This window comes from Mustela nivalis (assembly GCF_964662115.1).
Source record: "Mustela nivalis genome assembly, chromosome: 1".
Taxonomy (NCBI): domain Eukaryota; kingdom Metazoa; phylum Chordata; class Mammalia; order Carnivora; family Mustelidae; genus Mustela; species Mustela nivalis.
The window spans coordinates 78,337,417-78,355,696 of record NC_139020.1 but is presented as its reverse complement, the minus strand read 5'-3'; the positions used below and the strand labels follow the sequence as shown (position 1 = coordinate 78,355,696).

Genomic DNA, 18,280 nt, shown 5'->3' with positions numbered 1-18,280 from the left:
AGAAACTGAACTGGGGGGACGCCTGGGTGGCTCAGTTGGTTGGACGACTGCCTTCGGCTCAGGTCATGATCCTGGAGTCCCGGGATCGAGTCCCGCATCGGACTCCCAGCTCCATGGGGAGTCTGCTTCTCTCTCTGACCTTCTCCTCGTTCATGCTCTCTCTCACTGTCTCTCAAGTAAATAAAAAAAATCTTAAAAAAAAAAAAAAAGAAACTGAACTGGGTACTTACATAGGGAAGCTGACAGGAAAACATGAGGTGAGTAACCGTAAGTCTATGTTACAAGAACTCAGAAACAGAATGTGCAGGAGCTCTCAGGAGAAAAGACAGATATAGCAAAAAGGAAAATGAATTCATGGCAAGATGAGAGCCACCAGGCAAATACTTGCTAAGACACATTATCGGCCAGGTACCAGAGAGAAATACCGTTCCTGCTTTTCCAGAGCCCACAGCTCCATTCTAGGTAATCTCAAAACCCTAACAAAAATAGCTGGAGAGAAACCATATTTAAACTGGTGTAGTCTCAACTGCCTTGATACAAAGTAGACAAGGTATCCTGCTATTGTCCTAAGGGCCACATAAACTGTAGTGAAATCACAGAGTATAACCCCTGGTGCACAGTAGGTCCTCTGCAAATATGTGGCCAACAATTTAACTGCATGTCAACAAATTAAAAGCATAATGATCCAAAGGCAGGTCCCTGAGCTACAGCTCTGCAAGTCAGCCCCTGCACTGCCTGCTCCTAGCAAGACCTTGAACCCATGAGGATATAGGGGATCCCTCTTGCTCAGCTGAGCCAACAACAATCCTACTCCTTCGCATATCACTACCTGAAGCAGAATTTCCTGCTGCTTCAAAATGGGAACCACTCCATTTTTGTGTTATTTCAGTTGAATGGGTGGCTGTGTTGATCCCTTACACCAAAAGGGAAAATAATCTGCCATTTCCTTTCAATGGCAATACTACTTCTTCTGTAGAAGCTATCCATTGGCTCTGTAATCTTCACCTCTTCAAATAATATATACTCAGATAATGAATGCAGTAATAATCGTAAGACATTAGAGCACAGACTAAAGTAGAAAATCAACAGGCTATCAGCATTCTGGATAAATCAAAAAAATATTTGAGAAATGAAATTTTAAACGTTAAGTCCAGCATTTAAAGATTTAATAATAGTTTCTATAGTGATGACTTCTCAAATCATCATGGAAACAAATCACTCTGTGGATGTGGCCTTGAGGAACAGTCTCCCCACTGGACTAAAGGCCTGGAGATGCCACACGGGCACATCTTAAGATGGAGAGGGTAAAAACAAGAATCTGATAGATGATTTCCACAATCCGAAGCTCAGTATTCTAGACCTTTTTTTGCACATTCAGAACTGCTCAAAGTAACTCAGCCTTCCCTCCTTTGACCTAATTGCACTGTATTCCTATAGAAGGCTATCATTCTTGAATGCCTCCCATTGACCTCCCCAGAAGAAATACCAAGTGAAAAATTAGGTTACTACTGAATTGATTTCACAACAGCCAATACCTACCATGGGCTAACACAGTTTTAAACTAGGAAGATGCCAAATTCCCCAATGTATCAAAGACATGTATATTAAATCCAGGATGTAGCCAACCAATAATCAAGATTTTTTTTTTAATAAAAATAAAAAACAGCCTCCAAAAGGTCCCTGAGTAGGAAACTTCCTCACTGCTTTCACTGCTGAGTAACTTTCTACTACTTTCACTTCTGGGATTAGATGTCTACATGTATTCATTTATTTATACATTCATTCATAAACTCACCCAATAGTTCCTGCAAGCTTACTATAAGTCAAGCACTGTTTCATGTCCTAGGGAAATAGGAGGAAACACAATGGACAAAAACCTCTGCCTTTATGCAGCTTTTATTTCAGCAGAGTAGTTGGACAATTAACCAAAAACGTAAATCACACAGTATGTGACAGAGTTAATGTCATGAATAGGATAAAAAATATTAAAGGGGTGCTAGGGAGAAGATGAGGAAGAAAATCATGTGGCTCTCTGGAGGAAGAGCTACTATACGCTGGGCAGACCACAAATGCAAAGGCCCTGGGGCAGAGTACACAGTACACACATCAGTGTGACTGAGCATTGGGCAATATGGAGGAGGAACCAGGAGATCAGTCCAGGAAGGAAATCAAGCCAGATCACACAGCCTCCCAGGCCACTGTAAGACTTGGCCTTTACTCGGGGCGCCTGGGTGGCTCAGTGGGGTAAGCCGCTGCCTTCGGCTCGGGTCATGATCTCAGGGTCCTGGGATCGAGTCCCGCATCGGGCTCTCTGCTCAGCAGGGAGCCTGCTTCCTTCTCTCTCTCTCTCTCTCTGCCTGCCTCTCAGTGTACTTGTGATTTCTCTCTGTCAAATAAATAAATAAAAACTTTAAAAAAAAAAAAAAGACTTGGCCTTTACTCTAAGTGGACTCAAGAACACCTGAGGGAGTCAAACAAAGAGACAGTATCTGAGCATATTTTAACAGCATAAAAAATAATCAATATAATTCCATGTTGCCACATGGAGAGGAGATGTAAAGGGATCCCAGGAGATACAGGAGTTGAGCTGGAAAGCAGTGGGGATAATCCACTTTTGAAGGTGAAGGCAGCAAACCAGCTTTGTACCAAATTGGAAAAGGTTATGGAAGAAAAAGAAGACTGAGGAATGATTCCAAGGTTTTTTCACCTTAGCAACTAGGAAGATGAAGCTGTTATTTGCTTAGGAAAAAAAAAAAAAAAAAAAAAAAATATATATATATATATATAGTGGGAAAAGCAGGTCTGGGCAGGAGAGAAGAAAATCAGCAGACGTAAACTTTTAGACAGATTAACTTTGAGAGGCCCATTATATCAGAAAAGAATCTGGATACCCTTGTCTGAAAACTCAGGGAAACGTCTGGCCTAGAAATAGAAACTCCGAAGTCACCAGAGTATATGATGTATTTAAATTCACAAGATTGGAGGAGAACACCAGGGCGCCTGGGTAGCTCAGTGGGTTAAGCCTCTGCCTTTGGCTCAGGTCGTGATCTCGGGAGCCTGGGATCGAGCCCCGCATCGGGCTCTCTGCTCAGTGGGGAGCCTGTTTCCCCCTCTCTCTCTGCCTGCCTCTCTGCCTGCTTGTGATCTCTCTCTCTCTTTGTGTCAAATAAATAAATAAAATCTTAAAAAAAAAAAAATGATTGGAGGGGATCACCAACCGAGCACAGGAGGTAAGAGCCCCAGAGATGGAGCCTAGGGAGCCTAGAACATTTAGAGATGGGAGGAGTGAGGAAGTAAGTGCCACCAACCAGAGCAAGAAGCTCCAGCTGCAGTAATTTTGTTTTCACCCCTCTCACCCACCATTACCCCTGAGGATCTACATACAGGACAGTTTCCCTGCCTGGGACTCCTCAGTTCGGTCCCTGGGCCCCACACCAACTTCACCCAGACACCTGTCTTGACACGCCACTGATAGCGGCTCATGTCTCTTCCTTTGCCACCATCTATCAGTTGACAGCACCTTGCCCAGACAGGTGCCCTCCCCCGTAGGATCTCAGAGCAGCACAAACACGTCCTTCGTGGCATTCATACAGTTTTAATTCTGTCATTGATTTGTGTGATTATTTGATATCTGTGTCACCATGAAGGGTGTCTGTAAGGAAGTGAACCAAGGTGGAGTCTGTCTCTGAGCATCTAGCACAGAGCTGGCTCTCCATTAACTCTAGATGAATGAAGGAATCTTTCGCCAGCCTCTCTTGTTGGTTTTGTGCTCAATGAAATAATAAGACCCTTTTTGTATTGGGTCCCAAGTCTAGGTTTCTGACTGAAATGCCTTTTTGTAGCTATGCCAATCAAAATTTAATATCCCTGTTCTCATCTCCTCCCACTTGGTTGGAGCACCTGTCTCTTGCACTCTGCCTCCCTAGGGGCATGGCGCACACATACCCACATTTCACATCCTATTGTTCTCTTGGGAGAATTAAGAACATAAACATTGCCATATCTACTATTCAATTGCCCTTTCATTACTCAGCTCCAGCTGGAAAAGTTTTTTCATTTTCTGAAGACTACATATATTCTTCAGAAAGGGTTACACAGCTCAAGTTCCAAATCTGCTACAATTCAGAAAAAGAAAAACTTCTAAATGTGATATGAACAACATGGGAACTATACTTAATACAGAGAGAGCTCCAAGGGCACCCGGGTGGCTCAGTTGGTTGAGCATCCAGCTCTTGATTTCAGCTCAGGTCAGGATCTCGGGGTCATGGGAGATCATGACATGGAGATCATGGGCATCAGGTTCTGCGCTCAGCAAGGACTCTGCTTGTCCCTCTCCCTCTGCTCCCCCCCCCTTTTTCTCCCTCTCTCTCTGTCCAATAAGTGAATAAAATCTTTTAAAACCTCAAACTGAAATAAAGAAACAGAAAAAAATTATAAACAAATATTTATATACTTGTGTGTGCATTTTCTGAAAAGCCATGCCTCAAAGTTTTCATTCTCAAAGCATGTATAACCTTTCAAAGGGAAAGAAGCAAAACTGATATCCATCCTACAAAATAATGCCGAAGCTATAAAGAATACTGAAGATCATCATGTATAGACATGAAAGGATTTATAAGACACATGGTTCAGAAAAAAAGCAAACTGTAAAAGCCACAGAGTATATATTTAAGTAAACACATGCAATCTTTATATTTCTCTTCAATGTATATATGTGGATTTTGAGAATGTTATCAAATTGAGAATGGCATTCCTATAGAGAAGGGGAAAGAGATTGGGATTGCAGACGTGATGAAAGAGATTTTAGTCTTACCTGAAATGTTCATTTATTTTTTACATGGAGAACGTATTATATGTTGCTTAATATAAATCAAAATTAATTTTCAAAAACATTAAAAGAACAGCATCATCCAATTGCACTGACAGCTAGTCGGGCCCCCAGCTCTAGCCCTCTTGACTAGAACAGAATCTCTGAGTACCTCTCAGACATAAGCACATGGATCTCTATTTCTGTTTATAAAAATACAAACATTCCAGGAGAACTACTGCCCAATTTAAAAGTGTGGACAAGTACATATCTAAAGCTCTGACAATTTCCACTGAGCACTAAAACCAAGCCAGGCATGAAAAATGAGCATTTTTAAAAAAATTTTTTGAACAGAAAAGATAGATATGGTAAAAGGCATTAATCATCTAAGGTAAAAAATAATTTTATGAGACTGCAATGTTGCAAAATATGAATGGAAAATTATATGACTGAAGAGATTATTTTAAGGAGCAAGTTACTGAACTTGCTGAAAATTAATTCAGACAAGTATGAAAATTTAAGGAAAAAGAGCGCATTTTTCTATGATCTCTGAATGCATAAAACATTTTCTGCAAACAGGATGATATTCAGGTTTATTACATCTGTTGAGCTCTAGTTTTTATAGAAAACAGACCTTTCACAACAAACATGGTGTAAATTCTGGAAGGGTAAGCCCCATCAGATCAAACTAAGTCACCAAGGTGTCTGTTATATAGTCAACTGGATGGAATTATACGTATACAAAATGACCATTTTTCAAATCATCCTTCCTCTCCTGGCAGTTCAGAAAGTCATCCAGTGGCAAACGATGTGAGCTTGAAGAGCAGAGCCAGGACTCAGAGACTGAGGTCCTGACATCAGACCTCCCGTTAAACCATTAGCCCCACTCTGCACAGCGGAAGGAATACTCTGAGGAAAATGGAAAAACTGGTTCCTAGCTAGAGAGTTTAACATTTCTGAACAAACTGAAGAGATCAAAATGACTGAAGATGACTGATAAACCCCCGTCAGCAAGTGCAAAGGAAGAGAGCAGAAGATGACTATATTAGGTGCTGAATCCCAGTGGGAAGTTCGCCTGCGTGCTTGTTTTTGCCTCTAGAGCCTAAACACCCTTTTCAAAGGTACCTGGCATGTCAAGGTGATGGAAATTACACAAACACACCCCATAGCAAATAAATGGGGTCAGGGCACGGCTGGTGAGTGTGGCTTCGGTGCTGTCACTGATCTTGAAAAAACAAACACTGGTTTCACAACCATCATTTCTCAGGACATGCACAGTATGTGAGCTCGGGGCAGGGAGGTGTGGTTAGGAGGAAAAACAAAAAGACTCCAGTCAAGATTTATCCTTTATTTTCTGTAATACTGCAAATGCTTCCAGAATCCCATTAAAGGATGAACTGTAGGGAAATCCTAAAGCTCTCTTTGTATCCAGGACTCAACGGGTTACTTGGCAGTCACTATACCAAGGACTTAGTGCTCTATCCCCAACTAATAATATTGATGTTTTTCTTAAAACCCACAAGCTCTTCCCAGAGGTCCGAGAACTACTGGCTTCATCCTCATGCTGCCATTTTAGGTGAGTCACTGGGCACCTGACCTGTGTGTGCGGCAGGTTCTGGGTCTCTGGGCACAGATCTTTAGAAATCAGAAATGACTTTCCAATGTCAAGCCTCAAATCCACGAACCATAATGATTTTAAATTATTTCTCATATACCAGTGTTCTCCCAGGCCTGAAAAGTTATAATTCCTGGAATGAAGACATCCTACACCTACCTACCTACTCTGTATATACTCGAAGAGTTCTACCTCCTTCTATGATCAAGGGAATGAAAAGTAAACCTGTCACCCTCTTATGAGACTAAGGAGCCCAGGTTGTATTTCTGACTATAGGAGAATAGCCACTGCTGCACGGAGAACCCATTGGCAGAGGCACCATTGCTAAGTACATCCGCATTTGCTTACTTTAAGCTGACTCAAGAAGTCTGGGCAGCTAGATTTTCCCTTCTATTGAGGAACAAGTAAATGTTTCTTATACAGTTCTAATTCTCCCTTATTGTTAGATAATCACAACACTACAGTTAAAACCTGTCCTGCTAGGGCACCTGGATGGCTCAGTTGGTTAAGCGACTGTCTTCGGCTCAGGTCATGATCCCAGAGAACTGAGTCCCGCACTGGGCTCCCAGCTCCGCAGGGAGCCTGCTTCTCCCTCTGATTTTCTCCCCTCTCATACTCTCTCTTACTCTCTCTCAGATAAATTGAAAAAAAAATTTTTGAAATAAAAAATTAAATTAAAAAAAAAACCTGTCCTACTAAGGTTTAATGTTAAGGGGGAGTGGGGGAGGGCACCTGTCACCTGTGTGATTGTCCAACGGAACCAAAGGAGACATAGAGACAAGCACACTAAAACATTATACTACAGACTGAAGACTTGAAGACCTATGCAACAACTGTATATCACTGCAAACTAAGCCTTTTGCATACTGAATTCTTCTTACCGTCAACTGATAAGCAAAGTTTCATCATCCCAAGAGGCAGGCAGGTGTTTGCAACAAAGAGATTTTAAGACAATAAAACAACCAACAACAGCTAATGCACATATGTGCTCATGCAAACCCTCACACGCAGAAAACCACCCGCCCTACCCTCTTTCTGGGATCAAGACCATACTCAAAAAAGAATTTTGTATTAAAGTGATGTATGCATCATGAGATGGGAGCTACCATGTCAATTTGACACATTAAAGGTAAGCATGGGAAGAGCAGATGTTTCTGAGACCAGCACTAACCCCTGTGGCCCGTCTACAAGGAAGGATTGGGGCATGAGGTCAGACAGAGAAATGGAGGTGCTGATCCCTACGGAGACATCCTGACAATGCTCATAATTCACAAAAGCTTCCTTTCTTTAGGATCCTAATGGCAACTTGGACCTAACAACTGCTAAGCTTCTGAAAAAGAAATGACCACTTTTTCATTGAAATATCCACTTTCCTAAAAGCCAGAGCTGTCTGCATCTTTTTAGTGGATAGAAAACCCATGTGGGAAGTATAGAAGAGAACCTCAGGACAGTGATTATTTTGGGATGGCAGAAAGGAGAAAAGTACTGGAGAGGAGGGTGGTGAACTGGATCTGCCCAAAAAAAGAGAGATCCGCAGTAAATATGTTAAAATGTTAGCATTTGTTCAATGTGGGTGGCAGGTACCCAGAAATCTCTTACACATACTTATTTTTAAGTTTTTCTGCATGTTTGAAGTACTTTATAATTTTTTTTAAAGATTTTATTTATGTATTTGACAGACAGAGACCACAAGTAGGCAGAGAAGCAGGCAGAGAGAGAGGAGGAAGCAGGCTCCCTGCTGAGCAGAGAGCCTGACCCCAGCTGAAGGCAGAGGCTTTAACCCACTGCGCCACCCAGGCGCCCCTGAAGTACTTTATAATTTTTTTTAAAAAGTAAAATATTTTAAATGTGAAAAGGAGACACAAAATGCACAAAGAAATCACGGGCTGAAGTCTAAGAATGGGAGGTGGCAAAGTCCAATGTTGCTTTGATTAAATGTAATTGCCAAGCAACACAGTAAATACACACAAGCCTCCTGGGAGCACTAAAACCCAAGATAACACACACTGAAGTTAGAACCCACTTTATAGTTTTACATGTTGTCACCAGTCTTTTGATAGAGATCTTGTTAACAAAAGGCACATGGGTACACGTATCCTTGGCCCGATGAAATGCATACCCATATTTGCAGTTGTGCAGAAGGATGTGTAGTATTATTTTAATGTGCGTTTGTTAATCTAGCTGAAGGCCAAACTTTTGGAGGCCTAAGTATGGCAGCTTGCTTTTCAGTACTCAGAATAGGTAGGATCAGAGTGTGATACATCAGTACACATCGCTGTTCAGCATTCAGAGAACAATGGCAAAATTCAGGCCCGGGCTAACAAATGCAGCTGTTACCACGGAGGAAGAACTCAAAAAATCCACAGCTTTCTTTTCAAAAGTCCTCTACCAAATGGTCCACACCAGAATGGAATGAAAGCCATTTAGAGCCAACATGGCCTCCATGGGCCTTGTCACCAGTTTCTCCACCTGTGCACGTGGGATAGACTATCACGAGATCATTGAATTAGGGTATAAGGTTACCAAATGTCAGTTCTGTGAGTAGGTATTATCACCTGAGCACAGGCAAAAATCATAGAAATATCCTAGAAGTTCCAAACTGTCAGCAGAGGAGACAAGACTGGTCCATAGATACTTTGTTGGCCTTACACATCATTTCTCTAACATATGAATTGGGATAATACTCATAAAACTCTGGACTGCTGCGTTCTCTTTCCTAAATGTCAGAAGGAACATTTCCTAAACGTCAGAAGGAACACCAGCAACACTGGGCTGGTGTGAGCTAAGTGGCGGCGACTGAAGTTATATCAGGGCTGTTCACCATAATCCCCACAGGCCTCAACCTCCACACTCACCAGCCTCCCCTTAATGTTGCTTGCTGTGCCCTTGTAGGCATTTTAGCCCATGGCACATATTAAGGGTGCCACACCTTGGAGGCACTGGAAATAAATAAATTCTCCTTAGAGCAGAATTAGAGGTTGGGAGGGAGACAGAGAGAAAGGGCTCGGTTTCTAAAATTCTGAATTCCAACACAGACTAGAAGAAAGAAGGAAGAACATGACCGAAGTCATTCCCATCATCACCATACATCCGTTCCCATGGCCTGTTTATGAGCTCCAATGTACACAACTCCTTTTCTTAGGTCAGCGTGTCCCCTGAACACATGAGATTCAGGACTCTGAACAATGCCCATTTCAGCTTAAGAGGGAATAGCTTCTGCTCCCGTGTTGCCTAAGGGACTCACAGAGGTGTACTGGCTTGTTTTCAATGCAATGCTCCCACCACCCAAGCCAGCCATGGGAATTCCTTTCTACTTGGTAATGCATCAGAGGCCCACAGATACTGAGCTCAAACTCATATCAAGTAAACTAAGCAGCACACTGTGACATTTGTTAAGCCAAGAGGAAGAGAAATTATAGCTACAAACAAAAGATGTTTGATGCAGAGAGGAGAAATTACTCATCAATACAACATAATTGTCAGACACACTCACACAAAAGATGCACAGAGGGAAAGGAAACAGACTGCCACTCATTAATCAGCTGCAAGAACATATAAAAGTGTCTAAATCAAATGAAGTTTCCAAGGAAGAACTGTCATAAACTCCCTATTGTGCATAGATACACACACATATATTTATACATATAGTCATAATTATGATAAAGTTCAGGATAGATTAAGTTACCTCTGCATATACACACTATGTTAAAAAAAAAAAGAAGAGAGACCAAGCAGGAAAAGAAGCTTCCAGAGTAGAGTATATCATTGTCAAGATACCTTATTTTATCAAAACCTAATTTTCTTGATCAGAAGAATCAAAATCAACATTCTCACTAGTGTCTGGAGGGTTTCAAGAAACATCTCACAATCTAAAAAGAAGAGTCTTTCTCTTTCAGGTTACAGGATCATTGGCAGAAAAAATTTAAACCACATCCAAACCTAATTTCCACAACTTGGTTTTTTCAGGGCCACACATCGGGAAGAAAAAGGTAAACACTTACCGCAGACAGCTGGCTCCACGTGGACCTCAGTGGCTTGTGGTGAATCACAATTTTTTCATCTGACTTCTGTTCTTTGGGCTCCGACTCTTCATCAGAGTCAATGTCAAGAGCCTTTTCTTTGTAGTTCTGATACAGGACAGCATTTTCTGCAAGAAACACAAACCCTACATGTCACTAATGGCTCCCATCATTATGCTACTTGTTCTAAACAAACATCCAGATTTATAAAGTGTTTGGTCTCTAGTTTAATAAACAACAAAGAAGCAAATGGATTTTGTCATGGAAGAAAAATTACCAAAAAGTGATTTTCTCACTCTCACAGCTCTGTCCCAAATTCATGCACAGGAAGGGAAAGGATCCATGCATAAAATACCCACTGAAGCAAAGTTTCCACATCTCTGTCTACCCCTCTTGGAGGATAGCCAGGCCTATTAAATCACTGGGGTTTTTTTGTGGGGGGAGGTGGTAAACTGAATTCATATCCTTCTTTTCCTTCAAAGTCCATCACCATTCATTTACCTATTTAACAAACATGTACTATATATCTACAATGTGCCAAGAGCTGAGAGTAAATGGAAAATAAAAGATACTTCCTGTGCCTTCATGAGCTAAAAATAGGAAGAGAAAATAGTCCAAGTCATTCACTCATTTGTTCATTCAACTGATATCTGGAAAAGGCCTACTAGATGCCAACAACTGTTGAGCAACAGGGATACAATGAACAAAAAAGATGAAAATCTCGATCTTCATAGAGTAGACATCAAAGTGAGCAAAGAATGACAATAAATAAGTAACTCTTCGCGTATGTCAGATGCTGGTAAGTGTCACGGAGAAAAATAAAACAGGGAAAGGAAGGGAGTGTTACAAAGGGGGTTGTATTTTTTAAATAGGGTGATTTAGGGAGGCCTCACCAAGATGACATTTAAGCAAAGACCTAAAAGAGGTGAGAAAGCAAGCCACCTTACAGCCAGGGAAAGAACAGACCATCAGAGGGAAGAGCAAGTACAAAGGTTCTGGGTCAGGAGTCTGTTTTGTACAGCTGCATGTACAAAGACCAGCAGGGAAGGCTGTACAGCTGAAATGGGGTAAGGAAAGGGAGAAAACTTAAGAAGGGGGGCTGAGGATGAACAGGAGGCAGATCATGCAGGCCCCTGCTTCCATGCCACTAAAGGACTCTGGTTTTCACCCCAAGTAAGAAGGCAAGTCACTGTTGGGTTGAGGACACAATAATCTTGTACATAAACATACCTACAAGCTGGATAATTTATATACAGGTGCTCTGAGAACAAGAGTCTCGAGCAGGGAATGACCCAGTCTGGGAGTCAGACAGTGTTTCTAAGGAAAAAATCTAAGATGACAGATGAGAAGTCACAGAGGTAAGGAGAAAGCATATAAAAAAAGCCCTGAGGCAAGAAGAAACGTAATACCTTAAAAGAAAAAAGGAAAAGTCCACGTGTAGAGCACGGGTATCTAGTGGGCAAAGGTATAAGGTGAGTTTAGGGAGATGAGCCAGACAGTCTAAATCATGCGGAGGTTTGCAGGCAATGTTAAAGAACTAGATTTTTATCCCACATCCAAAACGACTGAATTTCTTTCACACTGCAAAGACTGCATTTTATCCTGATTGCAGTGTGAATCCACTGAAAGGAAAAACTGGATTCTGTTGTTGGAGAAAATACTGACTGTGTAGGAGACTAATTAGGATGCTATGGGAGAATGATCACCTGGGTTCCTGGGGATGGGTTGGAGATGCGGGGCAGAGAAAGGGAGGTGATCAGGATGTTTCCTAGGTCCTTAGGTCCCAACAACAGCACAGGAGGAGATGGCAACACCCGAAAAGATACAGCGGGCAGAGGGAAAGACTGAATTTGGCTTGGGACGCATTGAGCTTGCCCTGCCCTTCCCACCTACCAAAGCTGGCAAACGTCTGCTCCCTCTCTCAGCAACTGCTGCATGTTCTGTAGGCACCGTGACTAAAATAAAACTGGACTCAATGCAAGATTTTCCTGTTCGCGGATTGTCTTACACATGTGAAACTGATGGTGAGGGTAAAGACTGGGTTACCACACGTCTGTAGTGCTCTTTAAAGTACTTAGAGGCTGACCCAAAACATATGCACACAGTTGATAAGATTTCTCATTCGTTCTCAGCATAACATCATAACAAAGGTAGTAAGAGTTCTCAAACATGATGGAACTAAGGCTTGGTGAGGTTACGATGCTTGCTCAGAGTCACTCAGCTGATGAACAGAAGCAGTAGGAGAGTAACCCAGGTCCCTGACTCCACCATGACAGGTTCTTACCACTCTCCTGCACCTCATCCTGACTTACAGTCTTGTTAGTCATTATCGGTAAGAATTCTGTATTCCTCATGTACATGTATGTAAGAGCAATTTCCAGGTCATCATATTTGAGAAGACACAAGTGAACGCATAGAAAAGCTCCATATAAAAGGAAAACAACAGGGGCGCCTGGGTGGCTCAGTGGGTTAAGTCGCTGCCTTCGGCTCAGGTCATGATCTCAGGGTCCTGGGATCGAGTCCCGCATCGGGCTCTCTGCTCAGCAGGGAGCCTGCTTCCTCCTCTCTCTCTCTCTCTGCCTGCCTCTCTGCCTACTTGTGATCTGTTTGTCAAATAAGTAAATAAAATCTTTAAAAAAAAAAAAAAAGCGCCACAATTTCTAACCCTTTAAGACATAGGTCCCAAAATTAATGTCAAATTCAAGAAGATGCAAAACATCTCTAAATACGTATTAGGCAGACACTCTGTTCACTTGATGGTCACAAAGAGGTACAAGAGGAAGCCAAATGGACTAAGAACCAGTTATCTGTCCTACTACCCTAGTGTGACAGTGGGCAAGGCAATAAACCTCCCTGAGCTCCCAGTTTCCTCAACTATAAAACCAGGGAGATGAATTTGTCCAAACCAACTAAAATACTGTATCTGGGTTTCTTCTCCATACAGAGCAGTTTCCTAAGATTCGTGCAATGAAAACTTTTTTTTTTTTTTAAACTGGTCCTGTTGCAATCCTCCAAAGGAGCTGATTTTTATAAGAAATGTATAGGGAAATAGTTTATAATCACCTAAGATTATGTATTTTATAACTCTGGGTGATTTTACATTAGATTTACTTACAGAGAGGTATACTCTTCTTCATGACTCTTCAAACGTTAGAAAAAATCTTAACATTTCAAAATACGACAGTAAGGAACTACCTTCACCTTCACCATGCTCCCCAGACCTGCAAGGCTGCAGGTGGGGCTCCTCACTCACTTTGTGCCCTTCCAGTTGGTGGACACTTGACCCATCTGTTTACCAAAGTCTGCTAATCTGATTAGGGTTTGAACACCTGGCCGAAGCAGCTTTTCTATACGGATTACAGATTGTTAGGAATATATTTCTACCAGCCAGGAGAGTTAGAATTCCCCAAAATTGAAACTTGATAAGCAAACAGGAAGTCAGAAGTAACACTAAAATGTGGAAATATGGGGAAAAGAATATTAAGTCAAAGGAAGTAAGACTTAAGATCTAAATGCCAAACTCGGGATTTTTTTTTTTTTAAGATATTATTTATTTATTTGAGAGAGTGAGAGAGAACATGAAAAGGGAGAAGGTCAGAGAGAGACGCAGACTCCGCATGGAGCCGGGACTCCAATGCAGAACTCAATCCCAGGACTCCAGGATCATGCCTTGAGCTGAAGGCAGTCACTTAACCAACTGAGCCACCCAGGTACCCCAAACTCAGGATTTTTAACTAAAAAGCTGGACTAGCTCTTACTCTGTCTCCATTTTTTCGAGGGAGGTGAGGCAGAGTAGATAAGAAGTAAAAATCCAGGACATTGGCTGACAAAGTCATCAACTTACAAAAAATGTTATTAATTCCATTCACTGCTGGTATTACTGGATAAAAATTTAGCTCAGTGCAGAGTTTTGTACTGTATAATTTGGGAAGAAGTTGGACATTTTTCTCATCTTAAGTGTTTTTGTTACTGCAGCTGGATTTCAACTTATAATTGATATTCCACATTGAAACAGCAATAAAAGTCTGGAAAATCAAATGCTTACCTTCCCCATCAAATGTTCCTTGTCCTTTCAGCATTTTTTTCTAAGAAACAAGAAAAGCAAAAAAGGAAAAAGCAAAGCAAACGATGTATGAATGAGCCAAATAGAAAATACAGCTATTTTAAGAAAAAGTATTACTTCTTGTTGTTACATTCATTAGATTTCCAAAAGCAGATAGCAGATGATCCCTCAAGTAGTTCACTTATCTGATTATCATAATCCAATAAAATGGTGAAATGAAATGTACAATGTCCCCCACCCCCAGCAAAAGAGCTTGAGAACCCTGAGATGACCAGTAGTTCAGCTCATTTCACTACTCAAAATACACCATCACTGTTAAATTGAACTTTGCTATACTTGTGGGGGTGGGGGGAGACACCTAAAGTGTTATGTAATTTCTTTAAGGCCATGACATAAAAAATAAAATAGCCTTCCTAGTATATTACATATTGACCTTCATATAACTGGTTCCAGTTCTCTGATTAATCAAGAAAAGTTGTGGCTGCCCAAACGAATTTCTGCTGAGATCTGCCTTGTTCCCAGAGAAAGCAGCAGATGCACACTCCAAAACATCCTTCTTTAGTTTTCCTCTCTTTAGATCATGTTTGGCAATATTTTAACACATGCAACTCCCAGGCCTTTATCAGGGAGCAATACACACAGTTCACTGGAACCTTAAGTTCTGAGCTACTAACTAGTTAGATGCACTCAAGTTCAAGAATAAATGGGTACAACATGGGAATAAAACACAACCACAGACCGTGGTGACAGAAAGAAGCAACAACAAAGATGACAAACTATTTGTATCTTCTGTAATTCTGACAATCATTTTTGAAATTCACATTTTACCTGAATGGTATTTAGTAGGTTATCACCACTCAAAAAGTCATTCTAATTAATTAACATAAATCAATTACTTCCAGTAACTAAAATAATCAACATGCTCAAAAGAAATGAGGAGTTTCCTGTATCACCGGGTGATGAATCAGCAACCCCTAACTGACACCTCTAGACCAACTCCAGACAGTTGACCGTAGAGTCAAGAGTACCATGCCTGCTCTCCACCCTCTGTTCAGTTTCCTGTATTAAAAGTGTTCAGGATTCAGCCCATACCTAATTCGCTGCATTTCTTTTTCACATTAGGTAGGCCTCCACATTTTGACTGAGATTAAAAAGGTAAAACCCTGATAAGAGTTTTACTTCCTCCCACAAAGTTGCATTAACCTGGCTGTGACTGCCAGAAACAGCATGGCCAAGAGACAGACGTGCACCGGTCTGATCAACAAGAGAATTGAAAGAGAACAATAACTTCTGGTTTCCTCCATGCCCCTCCTCCCCACCCCCAAAACCTTTGCTTTTGGCTTGGTGAACGCCTGGCTTCGCCAGCGAAACTCCTGCCCACTCTTACCTTTATCCTTCCCAGACTGGAGAACTTCTCCTTGTCTTCCATCACCACTTTCAGAACAGGCTGGGACATTCTGTTCTTCTTCTTTGAAGTGGTAGGACTGTCAAAATCAAAGCCACTGACCACCGCCCTGCGATAGGATGTGGATCGCAAGCCTCGCCGCAGAGACCCTGGGCTGTCTACGTCGTTCTCCGCGTCGCCCTCATCCTCTGAGGGGCCCAGAGACGCTCCGAGGCCCTCCACCATGCTGCGCACCTTGAAGAGTCTCCTGTGGGGCTCCACATTCTGACTGTTGGACTTACTTAGTTTAATTTCCGAGGCCAGGCTCTTTGGAATGATTTGCTGTTTCCCCACTTTGAGAGCGGCGGGGCTGTTGGTGCTCAAAACCACTGAAGGATTCTCTGGAAGCTCGTTCTCCTGGGAGGGCAGCCTTTGGAGGGGGAGTTTGTGTTCCGAAGAACTTTTCTGGGGCGCAGGAGAGAGTTTCGTGGGTTCTGGCTCAGGGTCATTAGTTGCCTGGCCAGATCGCGAACCAGCGCCTGGGGAGTCGATTTCAGGGAAAAGCCCATTTGCAGCGGTTGAAGGCAGGGGGCTCGTCGTCGATGCGGTCAGGTCTACCTCCCAGCTGCAGCAGGGGGGCGACTTGGTAGTCCGCTGGGGGCACACAGGCTGCGGTAGGGGCGAGGTCACAGTGCCATTCGCTGGGGATTTCGAGGAGACCCCTGACACTGCTTTGGGAGCCTGGGGAGATTTGGGCCGTCGCAGCCGAGGAGAGACAGATCTATATTCCGGTGAGATCGTCCTCCCATTGGTCACCACCCTCCTGTGGGCACACAGAAGCTGTGGGTTCCCCTGGACCGTCCTGCCCTCCGAAGCGGTGGGTCCCTGGGTGGGAGCCTGCATGGCGGGGAGCGTCCCTCGGTCCTCCACGGGGAAATCCGTGATCAGCAACCCGCTGGGGCTCTGGTAGGATTGGGGCCTCGGCTTGCTCCGGCCCAGCAACGGAGGCTGAGGAGTTGACCGCCTCCGCCACAAAGGGGTTAAGCTGTTGCTAGAAAAATCCACTTCACTCTCGCTGTCCATAGCGGAGACTCCGAGGTCAGCCCGGGAAGGAACAGCACCCAGTTGCCTAAAGAGGAAAGAAATCATGGAACTTTGCCTCGGGACAAGTAGGCACGCCTTGCAGACGCGCTCCAAGCCTGGCGGTCACCCGACTGCTGTGCGCGACCCAACTGCGTGTCGACTACCCACCTCTGCTAGGGCAAAAATCTGCGCCCTCCGCAACGCGCGGTCCGTGAGAGAAATCTGAGCTGTGACCAGGCGGAATAATCCAATTACCTCCGCGTCCCTCCAGCGCCCAAAGACCACCCGCACGGAAAAAGCCCGCCACCAGTACGCAGGGTGCAAGCTGATGCACAGGAAACTTTGCGACGAGTTCAGCTTTTTGGAGAAACTTGCCGCTGCGCGACGCTCCCCTCCGCCGCCATCCAGCTGCACAGCCCGGTCGTTGGCCCCCTCTCGCTCGAGCCGCCCGGCTCCTAGGCGGATTTACCTTCGGGGCTTTACAGAGCCCAGGGCCAGCGAGCGTCCACCGGCCCTTGGGTGGCCCGGGTCTCGGACGGAATCGCAGCAGCCGGGGAGCTCCGGAGAGCACAGCAGCCGACCGAGCCGTCGGCTCCGCCCTCAAGCTTGGTCCAGCCCCCAGCCTTAGCCCCGCCCCAGCCTTAGCCACCCTCCCACCGGCCTCTGTCGCAGTAGCTCGGAGCCTGCCTTCCCGCCTTGGCGTACCTTGCGTCTCCTGCCGTCTCGCTTTGAAACACTGGCGCACACGTGGGCTGGGTGCGGAACTTCAGGGTTCCGCGCCGGGAGCTGTGGGCGCGCTAAGTGCTTGCCAGGAGCACAGCGTGAGAACGAGCGTGGGAGCCAGGCCGAGCTGCAATTTAGAAAGCCCTGGGGGCAGGGTTGGGGGGTGGTGCTGAGGGGGTTGGGGGGTAGTCCGGGGCGAGGAGGGTCTGTGAAATGCGTGAGATGGGAGGCGTAGCTCTAAACGCTGGGAGTCAGTGCCCTCTCAGCGCTGGGGTGGTCTTAAAACACAAATCTGATCCCCTAACTCCCCGGCTTAAAATACTTTATAATAGAGACTGACAGATGCCCTTGCTTGTGCTTCGAGTATTTCCAGAGGCTTGTGTGCAGGCAGCTGGGGGGGGGGGGGGCGGAGCACGGTGGGACTGGGTACCTTGGAAACTGGTGGGAGCGGGAGTTTTCTTTCAAAAGATCTTGGATCTTTTATGCTTTGTGTTTTTTTGTTTTTGTTTTTGTTTTTGTCGTGGTTGTTTTTAGAAAGGGGGAGAGGCAGAGGGAGAGAAAGAAAATCTTAAGGGAACTCCACCCC

At 43.9% G+C, this 18,280-nt stretch overlaps 1 protein-coding gene across 4 annotated transcripts in view; it reads right to left on the bottom strand.

Moving 5' to 3' along the window:
• Positions 1–17,613, bottom strand: part of ARHGEF26 (Rho guanine nucleotide exchange factor 26) — a 123,845-nt gene extending 106,232 nt beyond the window's left edge. The window contains exons 1-4 of one of the 4 annotated variants that reach the window (XM_082743313.1): positions 17,140–17,613; positions 15,892–17,017; positions 14,487–14,526; positions 10,424–10,569 (exon numbers count right to left, since the gene is read on the bottom strand). In XM_082743313.1, the coding sequence (XP_082599439.1) occupies positions 10,424–10,569; positions 14,487–14,526; positions 15,892–16,971 (1,266 nt within the window). In that variant the 5' untranslated portion in view covers positions 16,972–17,017; positions 17,140–17,613. Of the gene's footprint in view, positions 1–10,423; positions 10,570–14,486; positions 14,527–15,891 lie in introns of all 4 variants that reach the window. The other 3 variants (XM_082743315.1, XM_082743314.1, XM_082743312.1) reach the window with 3 other exon arrangements.
• Positions 17,614–18,280: the final 667 nt, after the last annotated feature.